At 47.5% G+C, this 26,324-nt stretch overlaps 7 protein-coding genes across 10 annotated transcripts; 4 read left to right on the top strand and 3 right to left on the bottom strand.

The window, feature by feature from the left end:
• Positions 1-6: 6 nt before the first annotated feature.
• BDCG_05852 (1-phosphatidylinositol-4-phosphate 5-kinase) lies at positions 7-4,443 on the top strand. The gene is made up of 3 exons (XM_045421549.1): positions 7-1,715; positions 1,780-2,737; positions 2,807-4,443. Exons 1-3 carry the CDS (start codon positions 526-528, stop codon positions 3,539-3,541), a joined length of 2,883 nt encoding a protein of 960 aa, XP_045277412.1. The 5' UTR covers positions 7-525; the 3' UTR covers positions 3,542-4,443.
• Positions 4,444-5,916: 1,473 nt separating this feature from the next.
• On the bottom strand, positions 5,917-8,594 carry BDCG_05851 (uncharacterized protein). The gene is made up of 2 exons (XM_045421548.1): positions 8,146-8,594; positions 5,917-8,074 (listed from the first exon to the last, which is right to left on the bottom strand). The coding sequence occupies exons 1-2, from the start codon at positions 8,202-8,204 to the stop codon at positions 6,115-6,117; spliced, it is 2,019 nt and encodes a 672-aa protein (XP_045277411.1). The 5' UTR covers positions 8,205-8,594; the 3' UTR covers positions 5,917-6,114.
• Positions 8,595-8,690: 96 nt separating this feature from the next.
• BDCG_05850 (anaphase-promoting complex subunit 1) lies at positions 8,691-14,975 on the top strand (the record flags this gene model as incomplete). The annotated part of the gene is made up of 1 exon (XM_045421547.1): positions 8,691-14,975. The coding sequence occupies one exon, from the start codon at positions 8,691-8,693 to the stop codon at positions 14,973-14,975; it is 6,285 nt and encodes a 2,094-aa protein (XP_045277410.1).
• Positions 14,976-15,828: 853 nt separating this feature from the next.
• Positions 15,829-17,906, top strand: BDCG_05849 (uncharacterized protein; the record flags this gene model as incomplete). The annotated part of the gene is made up of 7 exons (XM_045421546.1): positions 15,829-15,892; positions 15,962-16,096; positions 16,201-16,349; positions 16,374-16,745; positions 16,841-17,059; positions 17,143-17,158; positions 17,263-17,906. 7 exons carry the CDS (start codon positions 15,829-15,831, stop codon positions 17,904-17,906), a joined length of 1,599 nt encoding a protein of 532 aa, XP_045277409.1.
• Positions 17,907-18,140: 234 nt separating this feature from the next.
• On the bottom strand, positions 18,141-21,592 carry BDCG_05848 (ferro-O2-oxidoreductase). Of its 3 annotated transcripts, XM_045421543.1 has the most exons (8): positions 20,798-21,579; positions 20,558-20,674; positions 20,383-20,491; positions 20,081-20,309; positions 19,862-20,016; positions 19,588-19,800; positions 19,105-19,522; positions 18,178-18,966 (listed from the first exon to the last, which is right to left on the bottom strand). In XM_045421543.1, exons 1-8 carry the CDS (start codon positions 21,180-21,182, stop codon positions 18,628-18,630), a joined length of 1,965 nt encoding a protein of 654 aa, XP_045277408.1. In that variant the 5' UTR covers positions 21,183-21,579; the 3' UTR covers positions 18,178-18,627. The 3 variants fall into 3 exon arrangements, with proteins under 3 accessions (XP_045281424.1, XP_045277408.1, XP_045281425.1); XM_045421544.1 differs by having other exon boundaries at positions 18,141-18,966; positions 20,383-20,674; positions 20,798-21,592; XM_045421545.1 differs by having other exon boundaries at positions 18,182-18,966; positions 20,383-20,699; positions 20,798-21,574.
• Positions 20,510-24,981, top strand: BDCG_05847 (phospholipase C). The gene is made up of 10 exons (XM_045421542.1): positions 20,510-20,706; positions 20,790-21,843; positions 21,908-22,030; positions 22,089-22,171; positions 22,228-22,492; positions 22,550-22,673; positions 22,737-23,123; positions 23,179-23,289; positions 23,393-23,595; positions 23,705-24,981. The coding sequence occupies exons 2-10, from the start codon at positions 21,802-21,804 to the stop codon at positions 24,467-24,469; spliced, it is 2,103 nt and encodes a 700-aa protein (XP_045277407.1). The 5' UTR covers positions 20,510-20,706; positions 20,790-21,801; the 3' UTR covers positions 24,470-24,981.
• A 94-nt stretch (positions 24,982-25,075) lies between these two features.
• On the bottom strand, positions 25,076-26,273 carry BDCG_05846 (the record flags this gene model as incomplete). Of its 2 annotated transcripts, XM_045421541.1 has the most annotated exons (5): positions 26,250-26,273; positions 25,948-26,178; positions 25,766-25,876; positions 25,418-25,674; positions 25,076-25,313 (listed from the first exon to the last, which is right to left on the bottom strand). In XM_045421541.1, exons 2-5 carry the CDS (start codon positions 26,176-26,178, stop codon positions 25,076-25,078), a joined length of 837 nt encoding a protein of 278 aa, XP_045277406.1. In that variant the 5' UTR covers positions 26,250-26,273. The 2 variants fall into 2 exon arrangements, with proteins under 2 accessions (XP_045277406.1, XP_045281423.1); XM_045421540.1 differs by having other exon boundaries at positions 25,948-26,271.
• Positions 26,274-26,324: the final 51 nt, after the last annotated feature.

Genomic DNA, 26,324 nt, shown 5'->3' with positions numbered 1-26,324 from the left:
GTACAATTCCACTCGGCCACCATCACCGAGCAACGCACCACCACCACCACCACCACCACGACGAGCACCTCCAGCGCCCAACCAATACCTCTACCAACTCTACCACAACCACCACAACTACGAACTAACAGCCACTCTGCTTAATCACCTCCCCGTCTACTGGCGGTTTATACACAACCCCCCGTCGCTGCTGGATTCCGCTACATGTCCCCGCTCACATGACAGCGCTTCCTCTTTGTTGTGTCTCTCCTGTTGCTGCACACACCCTTTAATATGCTGATGTCCCATTGCCTTGTCTGCCGCACCTACTAAGCGTAGTAGGTAGGCGGTCCCCCCGTGCTTCTTATCGCAGACCATTCTCTTTCAGACGCAAGGGCACCATAGCGGTTTTGTTGGTGTCTCGACGGCCTTGTTCTGTCTTGCCCTTCTCCTTCTCTCCTCCCACCGCAAGTCACTGCTGCTCCAGAGTGGCAAAGGAAGACCGCTACTCCCCAGTTCGCTGCTGTCCGTGACTCCCCCTTCACCATGCCGTCCTTTACCAGCGAACCTCAGCTCCTTCACCACCACCACCACAATCACCTCCACAGCCATAACCACCATCACCAAGTCGGCTCCTCCTCATCATCTACCCACGACCATTTGACTCGCAAATCATACGACAAATCCTCTATAAGCAATACTTTCGTTTGGACCCCTGATGTAAATGGGGAGAATGGCTGTGTCGATGACGCCTCTGACCAATTTGTCACTAACTTCAAGGGGGGAAGTCTGCCATCTTTGGGTGCCCTTGGTACTGCAAGATCTGCTATTTCTCCCCACGGTCAAGAGACCGCCAAGTCGACAAACGGAAGTCTCCTTTCGGTGACTACGGGGCCCGCGAGAGACAAGGAGCAGGGAAATGGCGCTTCGACTCCGACACACCATGATTGCCTCACTAATGGTTTCACGGATCACATTGAGCTGGAATTGGTATTGAATGGAACTGCGGTAGCCCATCAGACGAATGGTACATCGTCAAGACCTAGGTCCACAAGCCCCGAACCCCTGGTGAACGGTGACCAGACTGCCTCCGATGACGCTGCTGCTACTGAGTTTACTACGCCTTCCTCTTTGCAGCCTTCGATGATGGATGGTGCTATTCTCACTCTACCTGAAGCAATACCCTTACAACCTATCTATCGCCATTCCTCTCCTAGTGCCTCCAACCGGACCGACAAAGATATCCCCATACCTCCAACCAGCCCTCGATCACAACGTCATACTCTTCAAGTCCCTAAATTTCATAATGCACGGAAGAACAGCCGCGACTTGTCCCTACCTACCCATGTGAATCCTTCCGAAGATACAATTGCAAGTGGTGATCGACTTGCGTCACCGACGTCGGGCCTGCGACGACCCTCCCTCAGCCTTGCCCGGAGAACCACCCGGTCGCTAAATTCGGATCTTCATCCAGATGAGCCTCCTCCAGAAGAAGATGCTGCTCGATGGGCGGAAATGATCAAGCAACGACGAGCTAGCAAGCGAAGGCGAAGGGAAGAGGAGGACGAGGATCGTGTTATTGTCGGTACAAAAGTTGATCAAAACCACGTGAACTGGGTTACAGCATATAACATGTTAACTGGGATTCGCTTTACGGTTTCAAGAACCAACGCGAAAATGGACCGCGAGCTTACCGATGCCGATTTTGAAGCAAAGCACAAATTTTCTTTTGACATGTAAGTGGTTGCAAAGTATATTTCCTCTCCCGGTGTCTTTATACTCACGTTTACATCTCTATAGAACTGGTAATGAATTGACGCCCTCCGCCAAATACGATTTTAAATTCAAGGACTACGCTCCCTGGGTCTTCCGCCGTTTACGTGCGAAATTCAAACTCGACCCCGCGGACTACTTGGTGTCCTTAACAAGCAAGTATATATTGTCTGAGTTGGGTTCTCCAGGTAAAAGCGGTAGTTTCTTTTACTTCTCTCGAGACTATAAATACATCATCAAAACCATCCATCACGCCGAACATAAACTCCTACGAAGAATCCTCCGCGACTACTACGAACACATCGAAAACAACCCAAATACCTTAATCTCCCAGTTTTATGGCCTCCACCGGGTAAAGATGGCATATGGTCGAAAAATCCACTTTGTTGTTATGAATAATTTGTTTCCACCTCATCGAGACATACACCAAATGTATGATCTTAAAGGCTCAACCATTGGACGAGATTTTCGAGAAGAGGACCTTGAAAAAAATCCTAGGGCAACGTTGAAGGATCTAAATTGGATTCGAAGAAATCGGCGCCTTGAGTTCGGCCCTATGAAACGGGAAATATTTATAGCCCAACTTAAGAGGGACGTGTCCTTACTTCAGCGTCTAAAGATCATGGACTACTCACTTTTAGTGGGTATACATGACCTGGAGAAAGGGAACGCTGAAAATGTTCGAGATAAAACCCTTCAAGTTTTCCAACCTGGTGGAGAACGGAGTGATGAACAACAGCCCAATCTCCTCACAAGAACCCCGTCAAGATTAGAGAACGCTCGGAAGGCAAGGGAACTTCGAGAAATAATCAAACGGGAAAAACCAGTGCCAATTCAGCAAACGGCAGCTCTCCCGGACGAGATACTTGATGAACGCAAAAATCTAGCTTTCTATTCCGATGATGGCGGGTTTCGTGCTACACATGAGACCGGCCAGCCGGGAGACGAGATATACTATCTTGGTGTGATTGATTGTTTGACACATGTATGCTTTTTATCTTCTTGCTGCTGACCACTAACGGGGTGTTTTAAACTAACTATTCTTGATATGTAGTATGGTATGGTCAAGAAGGCAGAGCACTTCTGGAAAGGGCTTTCGCATAATCGAAACCAAATTTCCCCAATACCTCCTGACTCGTACGGGGAGCGATTTCTCAATTTCATCACAGGCATCACCATGTCGAAAGAAGAAACTGAACGGGAGAGGCAAAGTAAAGAACAAGGCCAAAGCTCTACGGACGGTACATCACTTTCTCACGCCCACCCACGATCAGACATTCAGCGAGTCATGGAGAGGGCTGAGCGAGATGCGGCCAAAGCAGGCAGAAATCTCGCAACTGATCCAGAACCAAATCAACACGTCTTAAGTACCATTCGGGCCACTTCTAGCGATATGCCTGGTGTCACCTCCACTCTACCCGTCGTTGAAGAGGTTGGGGAAGCTGGGAGCACAGGGAGTAAGGGCGAGAGAAACAGTCCTAGCGAAAAAAGTGAGCGGAGGGGAAAATCACAGGAGTATGAAAGGAACGAAGAAATCCCCAATGGGGACGTCTGGAATCCCGAGTTCCGTACTGCCACTGGACCATCTGGGCCCCCTCCTCAACTGCCTCCACCGCCTCCCAAACCTGACTCTCCGAAATCCATTGGATATGGGAAGGGAAAAGTAGTGATACGGGAGGGTATGGTTGAGGCTATGCGCTCATTAGAATTCAAGAGTCTCCCGCCGACACCCCATGATTTCCCACGACAGCCTCCATCGCCATCACCTACTGACCATTCCCGCTTTTGATTACATTTACATTTCTCTTATTGTCTTAATATAATATAGATCCTTTTCATTTTTAGTTTGTTACGCTGGTCGAGCCCCTCTACCCTTTATCAAGAGGACCCCATATGATATCCCCCCACACACTCACCGCACGCGCCGCACGCACAAGCATTCCATTACCTCTTTTTTTTTTTTTTTTTTTTTACTACCTCGTCTAACTCTTGTGGGAGAGAAAGTATGAGAAACTTTTTTATAACTCTCATTAACCCTCCCTCTTTTTTTCTTCTTTCTTTTATTTTTGCCTACTTGTTATTATCTGCAACTCAGCTTATCCTCTCGATAAGGGTGGGCATGTATGTTCTATTGCTCCTCTCGCAAATTATCGTGTTTTCCGTATCTCTCCTGCAGTTTTCTGGTTTGAACACTCCGTATTCGGTTTTATCATACACCTGTCTTTCCGGGCTTGACTCCCATTAAATTTCTTTTGTTTTTGTGACTCTTCGTTCAAAAAAAAAAGAGAGAATAGAAAATAAGAAACCCCTCGTCAGGTAAATATAAAGCTGTTGTGCCGGGAGTCAAATTTCGGTGTCAGTATTTCCTTTCTTCACTATTCTTCATTAGCACACATGTACATGTACATGTACATTCCTTATATTTTTCCAACCCTCATTTTTCCCTTATTTTCTTTTACCTTGTTGGTTCTTTTTGTTTCTACTTACTACCTCTCTTGCACCTTGCATGGAGTATATAAACATATCATGACTGAATTGACTGATTTATCATCGGGGAATCGGGAAATGGGAATAGGGAGGAAGGAAACACCTGGGAGGGAGAAGGGAGCTAGTTGGGATGAGCGCGGACGCCTCCTAGGAAACGGAAACAGAAGAAGGGGGACAAGGCAGGACAAGGCAGGACAAGGCATGCATGGGGGTGGTGGGATTTTCCCTCGTCCTTGCTTTCATTTTCACTCAACACACCACCACCATCACCACTACTACTTTACTACTACTACTACTACTACTACTACTACTACTACTACTACTACTACTACTACTACTACTACTACTACTACTACTACTACTACTACTACTACTACTACTACTACTACTACTACTACTACTACTACTACATAAACATATCATTGCTAGGTTATATACCAATCATGATTAGCCTTGGGTTTGTCATATCGCCTTTTTTATTCGTTCTCGGTTTTCTTTTTCCTTTTCTTTTTCCTTTTCTTTTTCCTTTTATTTTGGGGGCATCCGCTTCGAATTATCTGACGGCTTAAATCCCCCCCCCCTTCCGGTCTTCTTCTCTAAATATTCCCCTCATTTCTTATGTTGTTTGGGTTTGCGATGCGGCATAGCCTCTTTCAATATGTTGTGTGCCTTGTTTCCGCCTGGTTTTCGCTGGTGTTTACATTTCGTTCCCGCTTGATACCCCCCTTGGGTTCCATCATCATAGCATTTCTTTTTTTCCTGGTCAGGGCTCTGTGTTTTTATTGTATGGATTCTTCCCCCCCCGCTCCCCCCCCGCTCCCCCCCCCCCCTTCCTTCGGTTTGTTTTGTGGCAGAAGCCTCATAACTAAAGGCATTAGATATACAGGAATAAGGGAAAAGAGAAAATCAAACTTCTTTGCTTTATGACCCTAGATCTCTTCAATTTATACTTATCAACTACATTATCATCGGTTCTACGTACTCTGTCGAGCAATTTACATGCCGGCCTACTCGCTTTTTACTTTGCTCTGAGCCTTACCTGCCCTGGAATACCTACCCTCCGTTCGTATAATTAATACTTAAGATACAGCATCATAATTACGGTAAAAAAATAAACGGAGATGTACCCCTCCCCTTAGCCATGTCAAATACAGGGAGAGTAGAAGGGCAAGCCGAGAAGCAAGACAGAAAAGGACATTGAAAGCAATGACATCGCGGATAGAAAAATGGGAGTAGGGAATTTCAGGGCGAAAAAAAAAATAACGACCCAATTTTCCCCCCTTCCCATCATTCTCCGTGACGTCCAATCTGATCACGCTCTCGAGCCTAAGACGCCCTTCACTTCCCTCTTGTCGACTCATCGACTCGTGTGTATGGGGATTTAGGAGGGGGGCTGTTTGATGTATCGCTTCGAATACAGAGCCTATTTAACCCCGCCGCAAAACAAAACCTGCAACACGACACTTTGCGTGACGGGCGAAGGAATGGGTTGTGCGTGGTTAAATTTCAAGACATGGTATCTCGCCTTGTGCTCCACCTTGCGTAGCGAAATGGGGAAGGATGAAGGGGAAAGAAGGTGATATAAAATGGCCAAAAGGAATTGAAGGATTGGTTTGACTGGTTGCGAAGTAGGAAGATGATGATGGAAGGGGAAATTGAAAAAAAAAAAAAAAAAAAAAAAAAAATCATTAACTGTATTTCTTTCGCACATGTATTTGGGCTCTAAACAGGAGCTATTTGGTTTGGGTTCTGCTCTTCGGTTTCATAGACTATGAAGACATTCGTTGGATTCGGTGTTGACGACAGAGTGAAGGGGAACCGAGACAAAGGGTTGAAGGCAGATAGACCATGGGGCATCTATAAGAGCAGACATGCCTAGGAGAATATTCCCTTCTTTTGTGGGCTCCGAAACGCGTCGATTGGCCGTCTGGTTCCTGCCATACCAGATAAAACCCTGTCCATGCCCTCGAGATCCAACTCTCCCTTCCTTAGCATAAATTGGTCACCTTCAACTGAATCGTTCAGGACCTTTTGGAAGGCGGATTCAGATTCCGCTGGTCCCGGTGCTGATGGTTTCGGTGTCAGTATGATGAGTTGATGCTCGGCCGTTATCAAAACATCAGGGATTAAAGGTTTGTTGCCCCCTTTATCGGCCGAGGATGAAATATTGACCAGCTGAGTGATTCCATTTTGAGTTTCTCCGAGGAGGTTGAGATTGTCAATTGGAATTGGTCTGCAGCGACTTGAAGGATTGAATGGACCAGTGGGTTTGGCGCTGTTTCGCCACAGAGATAGTAAACTGGGAATCCGTATATTTTGACCACCATGCCAGATGAGAATCGATTCATCAGGAAGTCCGTCCTTTGAAATGTTGGTCATAGTTACCGAAATACCACCTCTGGTTGAGGATGCTGATGTGGTGTTAGTTGGAGAACCCTTGAAGAGAGTGTCTTCTCTGAGACGACGGGTTGATGGAGTCATAGGTGCGAAACTGGATCGAGTGTCTGTGACTGCTCCCGATATAGGTGGCTTTGAGGTCGGTACAGGTCCGGATATAAAGCCAGAGACCGCAAACGATGTCACTGAACCGCCTCTAGTGAACGACGTATTTTGATCGTGCGAAGTACTCGTATAATTTTTGCTCCCAGGGCCTGCTCCCTCTGGATCCCAGATACCCCACGATCCATCTGATAGAAGGACCATTACAGCCTTGCCCCCAAGGACCCATGCTGCATCCACTACAGGTTTTCGTCGGGGAATGCCTATGGAATTCTGGCAGAACTCTGGAGAAAGAGTAATTAACCATGCGCCATCCGCTTCTTTGGGGTCGGTGTCACTGGACAGCCCACGCCTGTCAGGAGGGGTTTTTCGAGATGGTGACGCCAGGCAAGAATAAATTTTAACGCTGCCGCTGGAGAACGATACAAGAAGATGCGAGTGGCAATCTGAGGGATATTGGGAAGGATTGAATGAAATAGATTTTGCTGGAAACGGTAGTAGCAGGTGCTGTATCGGGAGAGCAGGCTCTGGTGGTAGAATCAGGGAATCTTTGGGCTGGTCAGGCTGGTAAGTGATAGGAACCCGATGGATCGAAAGAGTGCCAGATCCTTCTGCGGAATTTATAGCTACTAGAATATCCCAAGCGTTATCAGATCCGGAATCGGGGAAGTCCTTAGTGCCGTGGGTTCGGCTCTGAGGTCTGTATCGATTACCAGTGTTGCCCGGCTTTCGCGCAGTGACAGTGATGGCAACTCCTACTGGAATGGCCTGAATGGATCCAGCGCTCAGTGTAACGGTTTGAAGCCCCCACGTTGAACTATCTTCAGGGTTTGAAGGAGGTGTCAGGGGTATGGTGAGAAGTCGGATAGAACAATCAGCGCAAGCAGCTGCAAAAACCGCAACATTAGAGAATATCTGTGGATACGACTCTAGTGTTGATCGGAGCTGTTCTGAAGAAAAGGTCGGGACCGCCAGCCCTAGCACTTTCCCTCCGAGTTGGATATCAATATGGCGCAGTATATCATGAAATGGGCGCGAGGGATCGATCTCGTCCTCTTCGGCTTCGAATTCCACAGATTGTGTATTATATTTTTTAGCTTCTGGGGCAGGTGTTTCTTCATCTGAGTCAATTATCATGATAACGTCCTCGTTTGACATTCCGTTCGGCTTTGGTTGTTTTTGCTCCTCTGCCTGAGGCTGCTGTGATTTAAAAGCTCTTCCACCTCTCCACAAGATCCGAATTCCAAGGTCGTGGCCATATATTATTATAGTAGAGCCATTAGAAGATTGTATAGGATAGGTTTTCGTATCGTAGACTCGATGCGGCAGCTGGTAACTATTTTTCTCGTTAGGTTTAAAGGTCAAGGAAATTGGAGTGATGCAATAGCTTAGATTTTTGTGAGGTACCTTAGCTGCCATCCATTATCTCTCTGTCGGACAACAGGGTCGAACGAAAGGCTCGACATTCTTTGTCCCCCTTGTTTGCCAGCTGGAAAGAGGAGAGCTTAGGATAAGACCCTCTGCAAGATATCTGCGTGAAAAGAATCGCACTGGGTAGCTGGGTCGATGGCTAAGCGCACGGAATTGTTGTCATTTCTCTTAAAGGAAATAAGGAGTCGTGAGAATCGTGATTGAGCTTTTCGTGTAGCGGTTCTTAGAGGATTATTACAACCTGTTGGCTGCGTTGCGTTCAGTGTTCTGTTAGCTGGTGAAATGTTATTTAAAATGTAGTTGGGAGTTCGCCACAAGGTTTGGAGAAGTCGCGCTTCGCGTCTATTTACACCTGAAAATATTTAATACAGCCATGGGAACAACCAACAACCGCCATTCGCCCAGCCCGGAAGCTTCAGTACCACAATCTCTTTCCTTGACGTGAGAATGGGTATGCTCCAAATGCTATCCTCACCGGCCGGAGTTGCTTCAGGGGAAATTTTACCGATCCGCCTCCAATAATGGCCTCAGTCCGCTCTCTGGGCCTCCACGAGCCCGTTGCAATACCATACCTCGTGGCCGAGTCGAAGCTGCCGGCAAACCCCTCTGACGACCAGTTTGTTTGGAAAATATGCGCTGTCGATAATGGAACTGGAAGTCTACTGGAGGAGGAGATAATATTCACAAATAATTACGTTGTTTGGTCTCGAGGCGGGGTAGTTAAAAGGTCATTCAGCTTTGATATCGAGAAGGAGGAAATAATTGACGCCTTATTTGCGACATTCCCAGCTAGCTCGATTGAAGGAGAAAGTACAAGGACTTTTGGGAAGAGCCCAACTGCCGAAAACCCATCCCGCAATGGAATTGCTGCAGCGAATGATGATTTACAAAACAATCTAACAGGGAGGAAGCGTCTCCAGGAAGGAGGCAAGGTGGCGTCACAATCGGGGGCCATTCCTACACTCGCTGTTGGCGATGGATATGTGGAAAGCAATTTACGTAGAGCATTGGTTGTGGTTTTGAAATCCCAAGCTCACGTATTTTTTGTCAACGGCGACTCTCATGTTGTGCCGTTGCCTTTTGAAGTTGACGCCGTCTGGGCTACACCACGGGGCCTGCTGCTTCAGAGGAAGGTCACAGGAGAGTGGAAGAAGACGGTGCCAGCGGCTCCGCCGAACTCCTTCGTTTCTTCGCAAACCAAATATCAGAATTCATTCACCCTTTCCGGTGGGAGTGGTGCTCGGCCATCTCTTACGTTATCTCCCGCTCAGCCATTAAAATGGATTCCGAAAATGTATGATAATACTTTTCTTCCTCGAGTGTTTTGTCTCGTGGACCCTCATTCTGAGATGGGATTGGTTGTCGCTAGCAATCCTTCTCTATCCACACAAGATAATGGTGCAAGTTTTGATGCGCTTGATCCGATGGAAGAAGTACTGTATGTCTCTGCGAAAGATGAGGCCGCGAATGGAAATGCTAAAGGCCCCGATAAATATCCCTTATTATTCGTCGTGACATTGAACGAAAAGTCTGGAATGTATACTATCTGGACCGCCCGCTACAGGGACAAAGATTCCGCGCTCTCCAACTCTAAAAAGCGAATGTCAACTGTGGGTGGGACACATTCGAAGAGACGAAGCTCCCACTTTGATATGGTAGGTGTCAATACACCGGTTGGTCGGGGACCAGCTGGGCTTCGCGAAAGTTTTGGCGGATTAAATCATGGCCGATCTGTATCGGATTTGTCCAAACCAAACCAAAAGCCTAATACCGACGATGAAGAAGATTTTGCGTCTCAACTTGGTCACGAGTTTGACGACATTGGTGTTTCTATGAGGGCATCTCGAAGAGTGAGCTCATTGCTTTCTCGTGCAGATCTGGCAGCGAACAATGACAGGACAACGTTTTCGGACCTTGTGACTGGCACCCAGAATGCTTCATCGTTCTATGGAGGTAGGCGGGGAGAATCGTTCGGCGGCCAAACCGGTCGTTCAAGCTTCGGATACCACCACAGAAACTCGTTAACTCAAGGAAGCACTTCAATCTATAGCAACGGCAGTAGTTTCCTCGATGCCCCTGTTGATAAATTTTTAGAAAGCTTAAACAACGGGGGTGACTTTGAAGGATTCGATAGCATGGGCCTGAGAGAAACTATATCTGGTCTACCGAGAGGGCTGATGCTTGTAAAAGTAGACAGCTTTTCGTCCGGATTGCAAACTACCCGGAGTACATCAACTTTCCCCAGGGACCGGAAATTTGAAGTGTTTACGATCTCTTCGTACCAGGACACATCCTCGGAGTCACCTGATTCGCTTTCAATTGCTCTCTGCATACTTAACAAGAATTTAAAGAACCTGTCCGTGGTAAGCCTTCTTGCGACCAACACAAGTTCTGAAGCGCAGCCCAAATCGCGTGTTAGGAAGGAAAAGAAAAGCCACGGTTTAAGTGACCGAGGCTTCACTGTTCGTGCTACAGGCGTCCTGAATGGACCCAATGTTGTGGACTGCTGCAAATTGGTGGATGAAGACGTATCGCGGATACTTATTTTATCCTCAACGATCGACGGTCGAGGGGAGTTGACATTACAAGCGCCCTGGAGTAGCCTTGTTAAAGTCGAGCTTCCGTCAAGTATGATGATTTATGGGCCACACGGAATGTCAATTACCAGCTCTCCGAATAGACCACGAGAAGGGAGTTTGAAGAGAGTTTTAAGCGACGGCTCATTTGACCTGTGTGGGCTACTTCATTCTACGAATAGGGGCAAGGTTGACGTGGTTGATAAGAAAGGGCGGAAACACAGGATTCAGATACAACTGGAGCCGCATAATCCCCGTGTCAAGCAGATCCTTGACGTCTGCAGGTTTGTGCTGCGACGGGCACATAACGCCGGGGATGGAATTCTTGTTGGTTGGTGGGAAGTTTTGAAATGGTTGCAGGCAAGAAGGGAGGGGGATAATGATAACGATTTAGAGTGGACTGCAATGGTGGTTGTGCTATTTACAATGGGGGTTTATTTTATCGAAGGCAATCATTCAAAACCTGCAACGAGACCTAAGCGAAGAAAAGCCGAGTTTCTACGATCTAGTAGTGGAAGTTCCATTGACCTTGACAACTGGGATAGTATGTTGGACCAAGAAGCTGGATCGCATGGTGTTGGGTCGTCTTGGATGATGGGTTCCGCTTGGGGCTGGGTTTTGGAAGAGGATTTGAAGCCTACCGAAGAAATCTCCTGGGGAGATCATCGACCCGGCCCTGAGGCTGGAGCCATTCCCCGAAAAAATGCTTATATTCTCCGTTGTGCGGCGTTATCCCGGGAATTTCTTTCGTCTCCCCAAGGCGAGGCCGCAATCGGTGCGGAGGGCTATCTTCCAACTGCAGTTTCTCGTGACCCCGACACAAGACGAACTACTCTTGGCACGATCTTAGTGGGACTACATTTGTTTCGCGAGGAGCAAAAGTTGTCTACTATCAATGCAGAAACTTCTTATTCAAAAACTGGCCTTCTCGCCCCTGTCCTAGCACAAATCGGTGGATGGCTGGGGTGGGAATCCTGGGATTGGAAGCGCAATGGATATTACAGCGTAGAGATGGCTAGTATAGATCGATGGGCGTTTGAAGAATCCAGGATTTCGGCTTTGGACTTACCGGAAGAGCCTTTTCCTCCCCCTTCGATACTCTCATTTGTTGAAAAATCTCTGAACCATGAACAAGCGAAATTTCTGACGATCCTCGACGTCGTATCAAGTTCCGCACAGGCAGCTGGCCGGGATTCTACCCTGCAGCAAGCTATGAGGCTCACACCCCGGACTTTGGCATTGAGTGGCTTCATTTCGGAACTAAAACCACAAACTACGGTTGAAGACCGGGTGGAACTGTTGCTTCGCTGGGGTTTAACGAGTTCTGTAATTGATACCCTTCCAGACGGCATCAGTGTTCCTCTTCACGAAGCTATTGTTCGGTGCCAGCCGGCACCCCCGAGTCACTGGGGGAGTTCACTGCTCGCATTGATCGACAGAGACGATCTTTTCATGTCGATGACGGAAGACAGGGCCAGCTCTCCAATGTCAAGGTCTCCGTTTATTCAATCCCATGATGCTGCACGTGATGTTCATTCGATTGGGAATCCGTCGCTCGATGGGACTACTGTGAATTCCTTCGAAGTTTCCGCGGAAGCCGATAGGCAGTCCATCACGCGACTTATTTTCCGCGAGGATCGACGCTTTTATGAGGCATTCAGGATCTTGAATCAAATGAAACCCCCATACGCAGAATATGTACCGGCCCCGGGTTTGTCTGAATCGGAAGTCCTTGAGGCCCAGAAGGAATTGGTTCAGCTTGTGGTCTTGCGGACTTTGTCAGTACCTGCTGGTAGAGCAATGATTGGGTTTAGTGGCAGGGTACCACTCTTAACTGAGAAACTACCAATACCCGCTTTTTCCTTGCAGTGCGTTATGAAACCGTCGAATGTGACAATTAGTGCTGAAAAGTCCGCTTTCTCGGAGGATAAAGCTTGCTGGGCATTCTTTCACAATGGGGCGTCGACTGGACTCGCTATATCGAAAGCTGCGAAAGGCATTGATACGTCCTGGATATTGTATAATAAACCAATTGAGCTAACGAATAGACACGCTGGATTTTTGCTTGCGCTGGGCTTGAACGGACACCTAAAGTCTTTGGCAAAATGGGTCGCCTTCAAATATTTGACTCCTAAACATACCATGACCTCCATTGGTCTTCTACTGGGGCTTTCCGCTTCCTATCTCGGCACCATGGATACTCTGATAACACGCCTGCTTTCAGTTCATGTAACCCGAATGTTACCTCCAGGCGCCGCGGAATTGAATCTGTCCCCATTGACACAAACTACAGGAATTATGGGTATTGGGTTGTTGTACTGCAACTCCCAACACCGGCGGATGAGTGAAGTCATGCTGTCGGAAATGGAAAATACAGACCAGGAGGAGCCATCTGTCTCCCATGACATTCTACGGGGCGAGGGGTATCGTCTGGCCGCAGGCTTTGCTCTAGGCTTCATAAATTTAGCCAAGGGGAGTGATTTAAGAGGGCTCCGTGATATGCATATCGTGGAAAGATTACTAACTCTTGCCGTTGGGACCAAAAATGTGGACGTTGTTCATATCCTGGATAAAGCCACCGCCGGTGCTACTGTTGCACTGGCAATAATATTCATGAAATCAAACGATGCGGCAGTCGCTGAAAAGATCGATATCCCCGACACGGTTGCTCAGTTTGACTATGTGCGGCCTGACATCTTCCTGCTTCGAACATTGGCTAAACACCTAATAATGTGGGATTCTATTACTGCCAGCTATAGATGGATTAAGAACAATATTCCATCTATTTATAAGCGCAAATATCGCCTGATGACAATTCATCATTTGAGCACTGATGACATGCCATTTTTCAACATTGTTGCAGGGCTCTGCTTTGCTATTGGGCTTCGATTTGCCGGTTCTGGTTTACCTCAAGCACGCGAACTTCTTGTTTCCTATCTTGATCAGTTTAAACGGATATCGCGGTTCGCTGTGCATAACTACGATGAGAAGCTAACTCGCAACGCAGTTCGCAATTGCCAGGATATTATTGCATTATCTGCAGCTGCTGTCATGGCTGGAACTGGAGATCTCATAGTGTTCCGCCGTCTTCGATCACTTCACGGCCACGTTGGTGGAGACATTCCATATGGAAGTCATATGGCAGCACACATGGCTATTGGTATGCTGTTTTTGGGAGGTGGAACATATACGCTGGGTACTTCGAATCTTGGGATCGCAGCTCTACTGTGCTCCTTCTATCCCGTATTTCCCACCACTGTTCTTGATAACAAATGCCACCTTCAAGCCTTCCGTCATCTTTGGGTCCTCGCGGCGGAGCCAAGGTGTCTTATTCCGCGCGACCTTGACACACGGCGTGCGGTAACAATTCCGGTGTCCGTAACACTCAAAACAGGCGAGAGCCAAGTTACAACAGGGCCATGTCTACTTCCTGATTTAGATGATCTCGCAACTGTAAAGATACAAAGCCCGGATCACTGGGATCTGACTTTGGACTTTGCTGGTAACCCAGATCTCAGGGATAAATTCCGCTTGGGTAACCAATCTGTTTACCTCCGTAGGCGAGCAGTTTACAATGCGTCTTGCACCTCAGAATTTTCTTCATCCCTGATGGCACTGAGCGACGTTCAGGATATCCCTTCGTCTTCGGTCCCGGGTTACTCTCGGACAGTAAACGCTGTGCCGAGTGCAGCAGCATCTATCCTGTATTCCCAAGGCAAATCATCTATTCAGGTCCGATTCCCCGCGCGTCACCTCTGGGAGTGGATTTTCAATCTCCCTGCCTTCCGAATTCTTGATATGGGTGACAAGGCGCTAGTGATACCCTCACTGCCATCTCAGCAACCAATTACGATTTATGCCAGGGACCAATCCAAAATTGTTATTGAGTCACCTTCATGGTTGCGTCCAAGTGCGGTGGATACGAGACTGGTACTTGAAAAGACGGTCCAGCATTTGGTGGCGGCTGCAACTGGCCAAGGCGGCGGGGATGACACGGTCAAAGACCGATTATGGCAACTCAGACTCCTTTTCGCATGGCTGGACTCGAATGACGACCTGGGGAGAAGAAAATCCGCTACGGGAGAAAAAGGTAGCTTCAACACCTTCAAAGGGATGTGGCTTAGGACCGATATTATTGAGGATGCTCGATGGAGGGTGTGGGGCGTTCAAGTGGGCGACAACGATACTAGCGGACAACTAGTCGAGGTTGCCGAAGTGAGGAAGATGTGACTGACATGAAATTCTACAATTGATAAGAAACACTGGGTTTCCTCTATTCCCGCCCAGAACTTCATAAGCATGAGCTGGGAAGCCGTGCCGAGCTTCTTTGCTCATATTTACCCTTTTTCCCCGTTCTGTGCGACGGGTAGAAGCGAGCTGCCCCATATTAGTCCACCACTGTTAACTTCCGGGAAAGTGGAGCTGTGCTTAGGGTTGTGGTTGATTTGATATATCTCTATTTTACGGGAGATCCCAACGACATGTGCATGAGATAACATTGTTTGTGTGTAACTATATAGTTATTCAGAGGTATTTTACCTACCTCGGAAGAGTTATTCGTTTTCATTTGCGCTACAAGAGAATTAAAATACCCACTGAGCGAATTCGTATATTCAAAACTTTTTTGTACCAAGACCCGGAAATATCCTGCTTTCGAAAAAGAAAAGAGAAAAAGAAAATAACAGGCTCCATTGCGCCTTGCCCTGGGATATCTTTGATTTACCCATGCAAGCCACCAGGGCTGAGTCAGTTCGTCCCTTCGTCCCGCCGGTAGATTTCCCAAAGCGGAATAAATTGCCAACAGTCCCCTGCGAAGGCTTCGATTGATAAGATGGACGGCTGGCCCCAAACCAGGTACATGGCGCGTTCTTCCTGATGCCTCCAACCTGATGACTCCAGCCATGTATACAGCTTTGACAGAATACACATGCTGAGCCTCTTGGAGACCATTGCTGAACTCGCAGATTTCCACCACAGACTATTAGTTGAGACGGAGCCAACTATGGCTCACTAGAAAGGAAAAACTCCCCGCAACAAGGTGAACGGACGACTGACTGAAGCTGGGGGGGGAAGTCTGGTGCAAATGACCCGGCGAGAAAGAAAGCAGCCCGAGAGCCGACGACGGACCGGTTGCTGGAGATGTAAAGGTTCGTTCAATGTGTTCGTTCTTCTCTATCCTCTTGCGTTCATAAACTGACATGAGAGGCTGACGTTAGAAAAGCATGTCCAATGCACCGAGGAATGGCCGGTATGCAGCCGATGCGAGCGACTGAACCTGCACTGTGTTCGTGGCCTCAAGTTGCTCCGGAGAGAGGATGCGGCTCAGAGGGGCATACGCTTTGGCCGGGAGGGTATGCTCTGACCTTTCGATGCTTCCTCCTCTAGGAAAACATGAGCCGGAACAAGTTTCAAGAGACATTCACTGACCAACTGCGCATCAATTCTCTATTGTTAGGAACATGGTCAAAAGGCTCTTCGAAGGCCGTAACACCTACAAAAGTCGAAATCGGTCATGAATTCCAGCCTGTCTCCATTGACCAGTATGCAGGTCGATGGCTATTTTTGAATACAACATACTGGGACTTTGGCGTAAACGGGGAGGAGGTAGCTAAATGCTCGTTGACATAGTTGATAGAGGTTGTTCAGTCTTTGAATGGTTTGGTCCAGCCCTCCCCACACCGGCCCCTGGGCCATCCATTAGCGCAGTGTTCGTCGGTCGAGAGTTTCCTGCTTGATTATTTCATTCGGGGTATTGCACCTTTCTGCTCACTCAGCACGGGATTTAACCCCTATTTATCTCCCGTCACGCCGCTGGCTTTGAATTATCAACAACCCCACGAGCCGCTGAGAAACATCCTCCTTGCCATTGCTGCGAACCAACGTCATCTCCTTGGCGACAGTACCTATGAGCGGGAGGCATTTTTATTCAAGCAGAAGGCGCTACATGGCTTGCAGAATGAGACTAACCATAGGAAACCGAGTGCTGGAGCAGTTGCGACGGTATTGATGCTCTGTTTCCTTGATGCAAGTACACTGTAACCCTTCCTTGCCTGCTGCCTGTGCTGTCAGACGGTGTTTTAATAATGTTCTTTTAGATAACTGATGGGTGTACCCCTTCATGGACAACACATCTTCGTGGGGGCCTTCAGCTCATGGAAATGTTCCCACATCAAATGTGTGAAAGTGAGACGCTGAAGAGGTTCTTCGTGATGTATTTTGTCGCTCATTATATTATGGGCCGAACGGGCGTGGAAGATCCTTCGGAGGTGGCACAAGTAGCCCTTTCATGGCTTGACGACGATGACCTTGAGGAGGTATGCATATTTCCTTTACATCGACAGGATAATATCAAGTGTCAGAGTCGTATCTAATGTTTCTTTGACCTGAAATGCTTTAGATTGACGTATTGATGGGTTGCTCGCGGGGCCTCATGACATTAATAAATAAAATATCAACCTTAGGAGCAAAGAAGTCAAAGGTAATATCCCCATCAACAAATATATTATTGTAACAACAGACCTGTATGCTGAAAATGGCCTTGAAGGCGATGAAAACCCATCAACTCACACTGCAAGAATCTCAAATTTCAATACAGCGAGGATTGATATCGAAGCCGAATTACGAGTTCTCCACCAAAAGCTACCAAGCTACGCCTCCCTCCAAGAGGACCTCTTACGGATTGCCGAAACAAAGAGGCTCGCAGCGATTCTATACCTGCGCGAACGCCTGGGGAGCCCGACTGGTCTTTGCTATTTTTATTCCGTTGAGAAGTTTTCCCCTCACCAAGATCATAAACATAAGCATAATAATAGCATCAACTCGCCCCTTAGCCACCAAGCCACTACACTAAGTGTAGTGGAGACATCACCATCAGGATTCAAAGCCCGAATCGTCAACATGATAATAAGCCTTATGGAGAACCTACCCGATTCCCCTACGTTACTCTGGCCACTCTTTATTGTAGGCACTGTGGGCCTGGATGATGAAGCGCATCGCCGTTTTGTGCTCGACAGATTGACGAGCATTCAGAAGACGCGCAACTTGGGTAGTGTTCGAAAGGCGCGTATGGTCGTTGAATGTGCATATCGGGCAAAGGATATCCATTTCCCGCGAGGTAAGGTTAGGGGAGATGAAGGGCCAGGGGTTATTAGTTTGGCATGATATATACCATTCTCTCCCCCGTCCAGGCCATTTGGAATTCCCGTATACCTAGTGAAATTAGTTTCTCCTTCAACATTGTTGAAGTCGGGATTCCCCGTAGGCTAGGCTGGGGCTTTTTATGCTTCCCTTACGTCTTCTTCTATTTTCTTCTTTGGTTTTTAGTTCTAGTATCTCCCTCCATACTTTCTATCAAGTTCTCACTTTTGATTTATACCTTGCTCTTCTTTTTTATTGTTTTTATTTTTATTTTTATTTTATTTTTAAGAGAAGTCCTCTTGCTGTTTTTCTCTCGTCAAAGGTTCTTTGGGCGGCGTTTACAAAAACAGGATACAAGGGCATATATATTCAATACATAACAACTCATATCCTCTAGTAATTACTATCAAACCCAACCTAGTACCTTATTGCTATGTAGTCTAGCCTGGTTGCATATATTTTCCATGGAGTAAATACGTACGTAGGACATATCATGAGCCATCTGCGTGGCGCAGGCAGTATTTACGTTATGTTTAGAAATGACTCTCTCTCAACTTTTCTTCTCAAGCTCACTGAGGAATTCGGTTTAAGCCGATGATATATTCTATGGAATGAGAGCGTCTTAGTATCTTCTCTATAGATGGATCTAAAAACGGATACGTTTGCGTCCGTCTCCATCCGTTCCAATTCTGCCTACCCCCCGATTTCCCATGATTAAAAGTAAAAGAAAAAAGGCCAAATTTAGTTATAGATATCGACACATCTCCATGGCTCCCCCACCAGCCAGGCCGTGGCCATTTCCTGTCTGAGATCCGTTCATAACGTCAAACACCATTGCCATCCCACTTGCCAAATGCCACAGGATATGGCAGTGAAACAGCCAGATGCCTGGATTATCAGCGCGAAACCGTAGGACGGCATGTCCCCGTGGTGGTATTTGCACTGTATCCCGCAGCAGGGCTCTAGCAAGGTCCATCGAAGTTGGTCGGTATTGTTGATGCTGTTGATGAGGGCTGAATGGGTTATATGAGCCCCATCCACGAGATGAGGAATGGATAGTGAGAATGAAGAAGTTGTGGCCGTGCTGTTTTTTGTTAAATTTAGTGTTTGATCGATATTGGATTCCTGGATTGGGGATAGATGTTGGGCTGGGACGCGAAAAGGGACACCATTAGGCTTGGAGCTGAGGAAGGAAGGATATGAATGTCTAGAATCGCCTTACAAGATGAAACGGATGTGGTCCTTCGTCTAGATTATTAACGACAAGGTCGACCCAGACGGGCTTACTCCCTGTCGAAATCGCGAACTGGTTTTTATCCCAATGGTGCGGATCAAGGTCGACCAGAGGGTGTGGAGGGTCTGATTGCGGACGCCATGATGTCTGATTAAAGTAACCAAAAGGCATGTTCTGGTTCTTCGACATTTGGGATATCTTTGTATATATAACGTAAGTCTGCTGGGCTTCAGGCGGAAGGCCGGAGAGCACCGCCGCAGTGGATGAAACCTGAGTGAGGTTAATGTGAGTACTTGAGAGGATATGTAGGGGCTGTGGACTGTATGTTTTAATATTGTTTGAGTTGGCGTTGTATATCGGAAAGGCTTGGGCAGAAGAGAGTGCTGGGTTGGGATATTTGAAACAACTGAAATACTGTCAGCTGGAGGGTATCAAAGGAGAGGAAGTCTTTAGGTGAGGGTTGACTCATACTCAGGATCCAACTCCACGGTGAGGGAGGACTTCCCTCGCGCGTTTTGATGGTGCTGCAGGATAAAATCTACTCGTTGACCTGGATAGAGAATTCCTATAGACTTCGAATTGGATGCCTTTGACTGTTTAAAGTGCTGCACATCCAAGCCTCCGTCAACATGGGTAAGGCTTATATTCCCTTGGGAAAACCCAAGAGAAAACCCTGCAAGAGATCTAAGTCATCGCATTAGAAAAAAGCTACATTCTTCCTTAGGATCTAAGAGAGAATGCCCACCCGGTATTCACGACTCGGACCCGGTATGACTGGGTAGGGTCAATCATAAAATGAGGCATGGGAGTTTTACTGGAACAGTCGATAGGACGCGCTGGGACTGCCCTGGCGCAATCAAAGCGACCGACTCCATTGACGAGAAGAGAATCCGGTACAGGCTGGAAAATATCATTATCAGTTCTGCCTAGATTAGAGTATAAGAGGGAGATGTAATGTTCATACTTCATTCCCGTATGAGGCTGCCCGCATATACCATTTCAGGACATCGTCCGCGGGCCTATGGTACCAATCCCCAACCAGTAGGAGAATTTCTTTCTGATACTTATATTTCAAGATATCTGATTCCGCGTTTCGGGATTGAGTTCCTCGAATAGCTTTTGGTGACGGTTGATGAACCACCAAACCACCGTATAGACCATCTGCTCTCTGCAAGCCGGAATGAGCGTGATACCTGAGTAACTAGACATCAGTATGTTGCTTATACATATGTACAGTACATACAGACATGGAATTTTAAACCGTACCAATACGTTCCGCTTTGCGAATCGGAAATAGTAAAATCATAGCGAAAGGAATCTCCGGGGTTGATAGCACACTGGGTCACTCCTACTGTGCCATCCATTCGGTTTGCATCTTGACGATGTTAGCAACGCGAGAACCTCTAGTTAACTTACTGCGCTATTCAATGTTAAAAACAACCTCTCATATGCAGGCCATGCCAATGCACCGAGACACCCTCATCCTCCAAGCCATTTCTTACATCCACAATCAAACGATCTCCAGATCGGGCTTCAACGACCGGGCCTGGAAATTGCCCTGGTCGCGGCGGGTCGGGATGTCACTATCATGTTAGTCGATCGTAGATCGGCCTTCGCGCGCTAGTGAGGAATTGCCGTAGCCAAACAACGATAACTAACTAAGCAGGAGACAGACACACACCATTTACAAGATAGATGCGTTTCAGCACACCGTCAGGACGACGATAACCCGCAGTTACCGTCCAGTTGAGACGGATTGTTCTAACAGTCCGATAAATATGCGCCTCGGGATGCAGCCTCTGAGCGCCAGGATGCTGCTGCTGCTGCGTCGGGCCTAGAACCCGGTTTTGTGACGAATAATACGGAGGAGACCTTGGGATTCGCAGAGCTCCCAAGAAGCTTACCACGAGAACTAGGAAGATGACGACAGACGCCAAGTAGCTTCTTGACCAACCTGCGGCTTGGCTACTTGTGTTAGCTTGAGCTGGCTGTGACGAAACTCTCGGAGGATCTTGGAGATCACCGCGTGGTTGGCGTATTCTCCGGCGGCTGGATGTTCGTTCCATCCGGGAGCTGTGTTAAAGCCGATGGAGATAGAGCCCAACGACCGGGGTTAAAAGCAAAGCTGACACAGACATGCACGTTGTACGGAGTACACAAAAAGCCCTCACACGCGGATCCTTTGCTGGCAGCACAGAGCAAAGAGTTTAGTGGCTACCCGGCTGCCTTTTTATCTCTTGCTGAGGGGTTGAGTTTACAGAGCAGCCGTCTTGCTGGCTTGCACTGCCACCTGAGGAACTTAATCTGACACCCTACCTTTGACGTCTAGAGAGAGCTTCTTAGCTTTCTTGGAAGCAGTTTCAAACATGGAGGCTGTATGCTCTAGTCTGCGTTTGCCCAGATCTGCGTACGTGTGATTGCTATTGCGCTCCTCTATCAAACTGAGCCGCCGTTCAAATGGTGCTGATTGATTAGCGGGAGGAGGCGGAAGTCAATTCTATATTCAGTAAAAAGTATTCCAAGGTTCTTACCTCCCCACACCATCCATTCCCCTTCGTGGAATATGAAGTGAATCTCAGATGTTATGGCTATATCTACCAAAGCTACAAATTTCTTTTCTGAAACCCATGCTCACTCTGCTAACACTCTAAGGAACACCATTTCGGTATCTTACAGTTTAGTCAGATGGCTTCTCGTTGGGTGAAACTAGGATTAGCTATTACTGCAGTATGCATAGCTTCTTGTTCGACTATGATATATTTCCTTTACTGACCATGAGTTTGCAATATAGCTAGCTGGTTTATTAACCGCAATCCTTTTGATTCTATTAATTGACCGAGGCGAACCCGTTCGAAGCTTGAAGGACATCGACCATGTCATTATATTTATGCAAGAAAATCGTTCATGGGACACGGTATGTTTCTATCAACGATAGCACTGTCGAGTGTTCGAAATCTAACTGAACCTCTAAGTATTTCGGAACTATGGCGGGCGCAAGGGGATTTAACGACCCCAACGTACAGATCAACCCGAATGGCCGTTCCGTGTGGTACCAGTCAGTTCCTTGCTGCCAGTCTATATCGAAATGATATAAACACTTACCTTTTATAGACCGGTTGATTCGAGCTTGTCAAATGACACAGACACCCTACTTCCGTGGTACTTAGGATATCTAGGCGGAAACTGGTCTCAGGCTATACAGTGCATGGCTGCTGGAAGCAATGGCTATACAGAAAATCACGCTTCCATCAACGGCGGCCTCAATGATGGATGGGCAAGGAATAATACACCATGGAGCTGGGGTTATCTAAAACGACAGGACCTACCTGTTCAGTTTGCAATTGCAGAAGGATGGACTATCGGGGATATGTATCAGGTATATGCCCCCCCTCCATGCTTTAGGAGGCAACGTTTGAGCCTAATGGTGGGATAGCAATCGCAAATCACTGCAACGAACCCGAATCGTGTCACCTTTGTTAGTGGGAGTATTAACGCACCTGGAAGCCCGCAGTCACCAGATGAAGGAGGGGTATATATAGATAATACCGAAATGCCAGGTGAGTTGTTCTGGACGGACTCTGCTCAGCGAGTGAACTTTTTCAGCTAAACTAAGCTACCAGGCTGTGAGGCTCCCAATCTCAACTGCTACCCTCTCAAATGGAAAACAATATTCGACATATATGAAACTGCAGGCGTTTCCTGGCAGGTTTACCAAGGAGTGGACAACTTCGATGACAACCCCTTGGCCTGGTTCGAGCAGTTCCAGAATGCATCCTCAGACTCAGCATTGTCACAGAAAGGAATGGCGTATTTAGGACTGGAGGCTTTCTATGCAGATGCTGCCTCAGGTATGCTACCGCAAGTTAGTTTCATCATCGCCCCAAGAGAGCTGTCCGAACACGCACCGTACTCTCCCTCTGATGGAGGTTGGCTGCAGCACAAAATTGTAGATGCTGTGGTTAAGGGACCAAAGTATGGTAAAAGCCTGCTCATGATTAGCTACGATGGTATCTTTTCTCCTTCCACCGTTGGCACATAAACCAAGCTGACCGAAGCTTCAAGAATCTGGCGGTTGGGGAGATCATGTCCCTCCTTATCACTCTCCAGAAAACACTCCTGGCGAATGGTTGGAGGACCCATATGGTCTTTTTGGAAACATATACACCGGCCCTGGTTCGTTCTTTCCCCCCCATACTGTCGACCGTCACCTCTCAAATACGCAATCGCCAGCTAGCCAAACTGCTATTAACCGCAAAACTAATAATCATACTATCAGGAGTTCGGGTCCCTTTCTACATCGTTTCCCCTTGGACCCGCGGGGGCCACGTTTTTACCGAACACGCAGACCACAATTCGCAAATCCTTTTTATTGAAGAATGGCTTAGCGCAAAAGGTTATGATAACATCAGGACAGACGGGATGGTGCCCTGGAGGAGACAAAACATGGCAAACCTGCTAAACGCACTGGATTTCGAGAACGTATGTCCCTGAAATACCCCCTCCATGATTAACTACTAGTGGGCCCCACACAACACGCGCATATAATATACATTCTCTTTGCCTAACCATTTCTGGTATATCCCTATAGCCTGACCTCTCCATCCCTAATATTCCAAAACCCAAACCTCCCCACCGCGACTCCCGCGGCGAATTCGACGGCTCAGCCTTCTGCGAATCGCAGTTCCCGGACCCACGACCGCCTCCCCCATATTCCTCCCAGCCCTCCACGCTCCCCAACATTGTCGAAGAAGGCTATAAGATATGCACAGGCCAACTAACCGAGGGCCGCTATCTCGTTTTCGAACATGAAAACGGCCGCCTACTCTCCCACAACCGGCCGCCGCGTGCGGACGCAAATAGTGTCAATAACGACAACGCGGCACCAGAGCCATTAATAACGACAATGTCTTCGTCTAGTAATCATAATGATAATAATAATAACAAGGAAAATAATGCAAAAACGGATAAATACCGCGCCCAATCTGCCCGGTGGGTCATCTATTACTATAACAATAACAGCACGGACATTGACGTCATCGCGACGAATCAGTCTGGTCCCTTTTTGTTATCGAGCTTTGATAGGGAGGTGTGGTTGGGGCGGGAGGGGAGGCTAGTTTCGAGGAAGGAGGCGGTGCCGGTCGATATTTCGTTTTCGGCGGGGAATAAGGATGGGAAGAAGAGAGGCTATTCGATAGCATATGCGTCTAATTCGTCGTTAATCGCCGGCGGCGGCAGCGGCGGTGGTGACACAGACAGTCTTTCTGGATATATTAATGTGGGTGGTGACGGGAGTGTAGGTGTGGGAGGGAGGAGGGAGATTTTCACGGTGGTAAGTGTTACGTATTATAATTGATGACGGTTGGTATACCCACGGAGGGGATTTTGAAAATGGTGTTAGAGAAACCGCCTTGTTTGCGCAAACATAGGATAAAATTCAGGGCACGGATTATATTGGAAGATATGGAGTTTGATTTTGGGGAGGGAGAGCTTGCTATCATGATAAATAGCAAGGAAAAGTATAGACCTGCTTATAATATGATTGACTGATAGATTGATATACTTTTTCTTCTTTTGTTTTCCTCTTAAGGAGAATGTTCATATTAGAATAGGTAACATGCTCCCAAAAGTTTACGGCGACGAGCTGTCTTCAAGGAGTGATTATAAAATAAAAAGAACAAGATAGATCTACATAGAACATATTTGGTCCATTGTTAGAAAATTAACTGTGAATTTTGACAGGCTGTGGCAGAAGAGTGGAGGACTAGATTATTGAGGGGGGTAAAATCTTGGGTATCTCTGGACTAGGCTTCCAGTATCTGGCAGTCCAATGGCAGACTGGCCACCTATTACAAAAAAACACTCTCGTCCTTCGTCTCTTAATTCTCTTCGTCAATAGGAATACGTCGCCTCAGGACAATCGTGGCCGTACTGGCCTTCCAGGTGTTAGGCGTTAGGCGCTTCAAAGACTTCGTCCAGCTCTTCCAGTGTGCGTCCCCGCAACAATCGCAAGGCAAACTGCCATGCCCGCTGTACAGCCAAGGAACATTTTGCAACGTCCAATTATATCGTGGCAGCGTGCCCCAACCATTGCGGGGATCCATCCCGTAATGGCGTAGACGATATTGAGGAGGAGCTTGGCGTCGGTATCGGTCACTCTAACGTTCTCAAGGAGGTAGGGAAGGTAGTACGATGCGACGCTGGGAGATTAATGTGTCGGGGGTCAGCCAAAATATAGACACTTTCTAGATACAAAGACGGCTTGTTATGGCCCTGGGATGTTCTTGGATTCGTTGGAGCATACTCGCTACCGGAGAATGGCCCAAACCACGAAAATGAGACATTGAGCATCATCCTATACCGACGAGAACGGGATTTGAATAGTACTCGGATATCAAAAAAGTTTCGCCAGGTCAACATGTCTTCCTTGCTCAAAGACTCGGCCATTTCATCCATTTCAAGTTTAACCAATGGGTGGTTAAAATCACCGTTTGCGTGGTATTTGGCCAATATGGCCCTTGCCTTATCGTCGCGTTCTTTCCCCATCAACCTGATTAGTTGCTGCGATTAGTTTCCTGGTCTTCTCATAAAAAAGAGATATTTCACAATGCCATCTAGGATATTCAAAATAGAACCAAATCCCCAAACAAACAACTCTAGGGCAAAGCATTTGAATCCATAAAGGCACGCGCCAATCGCTGTTCCCCAGGTGCGCGAGGTGTTTATGATTTCCATAAACGGAGGATGTGGCAATTATGGAGTCCTATAAAGTGTCACTCTTGCACGGTTAAACTAATAGCTCAAGGTACACGGATTGCGGAGAGGGGTACAAACCACGTAGGAGAATGTGTTATACATGCCCGCAACCGTCGCGCGGTACTGGGGCGGCGCAAGGTCGATAATGTATAGCGGCGCAGCGGTACAAGCAATGATAGCAAAAAATGATAACAAGAACCGCCCACTGGCTGTCGGAATAGTCGCGATACAGACACCAAAGCAGCCGAGAAAGATGGGTAGTTGTCGGCCTTTCCAGTCTGCTACCCAAAGAAAGACAGCACCGATCATCTGGCCAACCTAGCGTTTGTGTCTTAGAAACCGCCTGTAGATATTATTCACGTGGGAACGGGGTTTCACACATTGAAGATGGCGAAGACAATCCCTGTGCCAGCATTGCCTGTTGGTGGGACTTCATAGTATTTGACATAGTTGGG

Source organism: Blastomyces dermatitidis, assembly GCF_000003525.1.
Source record: "Blastomyces dermatitidis ER-3 genomic scaffold supercont1.6, whole genome shotgun sequence".
NCBI lineage: Eukaryota > Fungi > Ascomycota > Eurotiomycetes > Onygenales > Ajellomycetaceae > Blastomyces > Blastomyces dermatitidis.
This window is presented reverse-complemented; position numbering and strand designations above follow the sequence as displayed.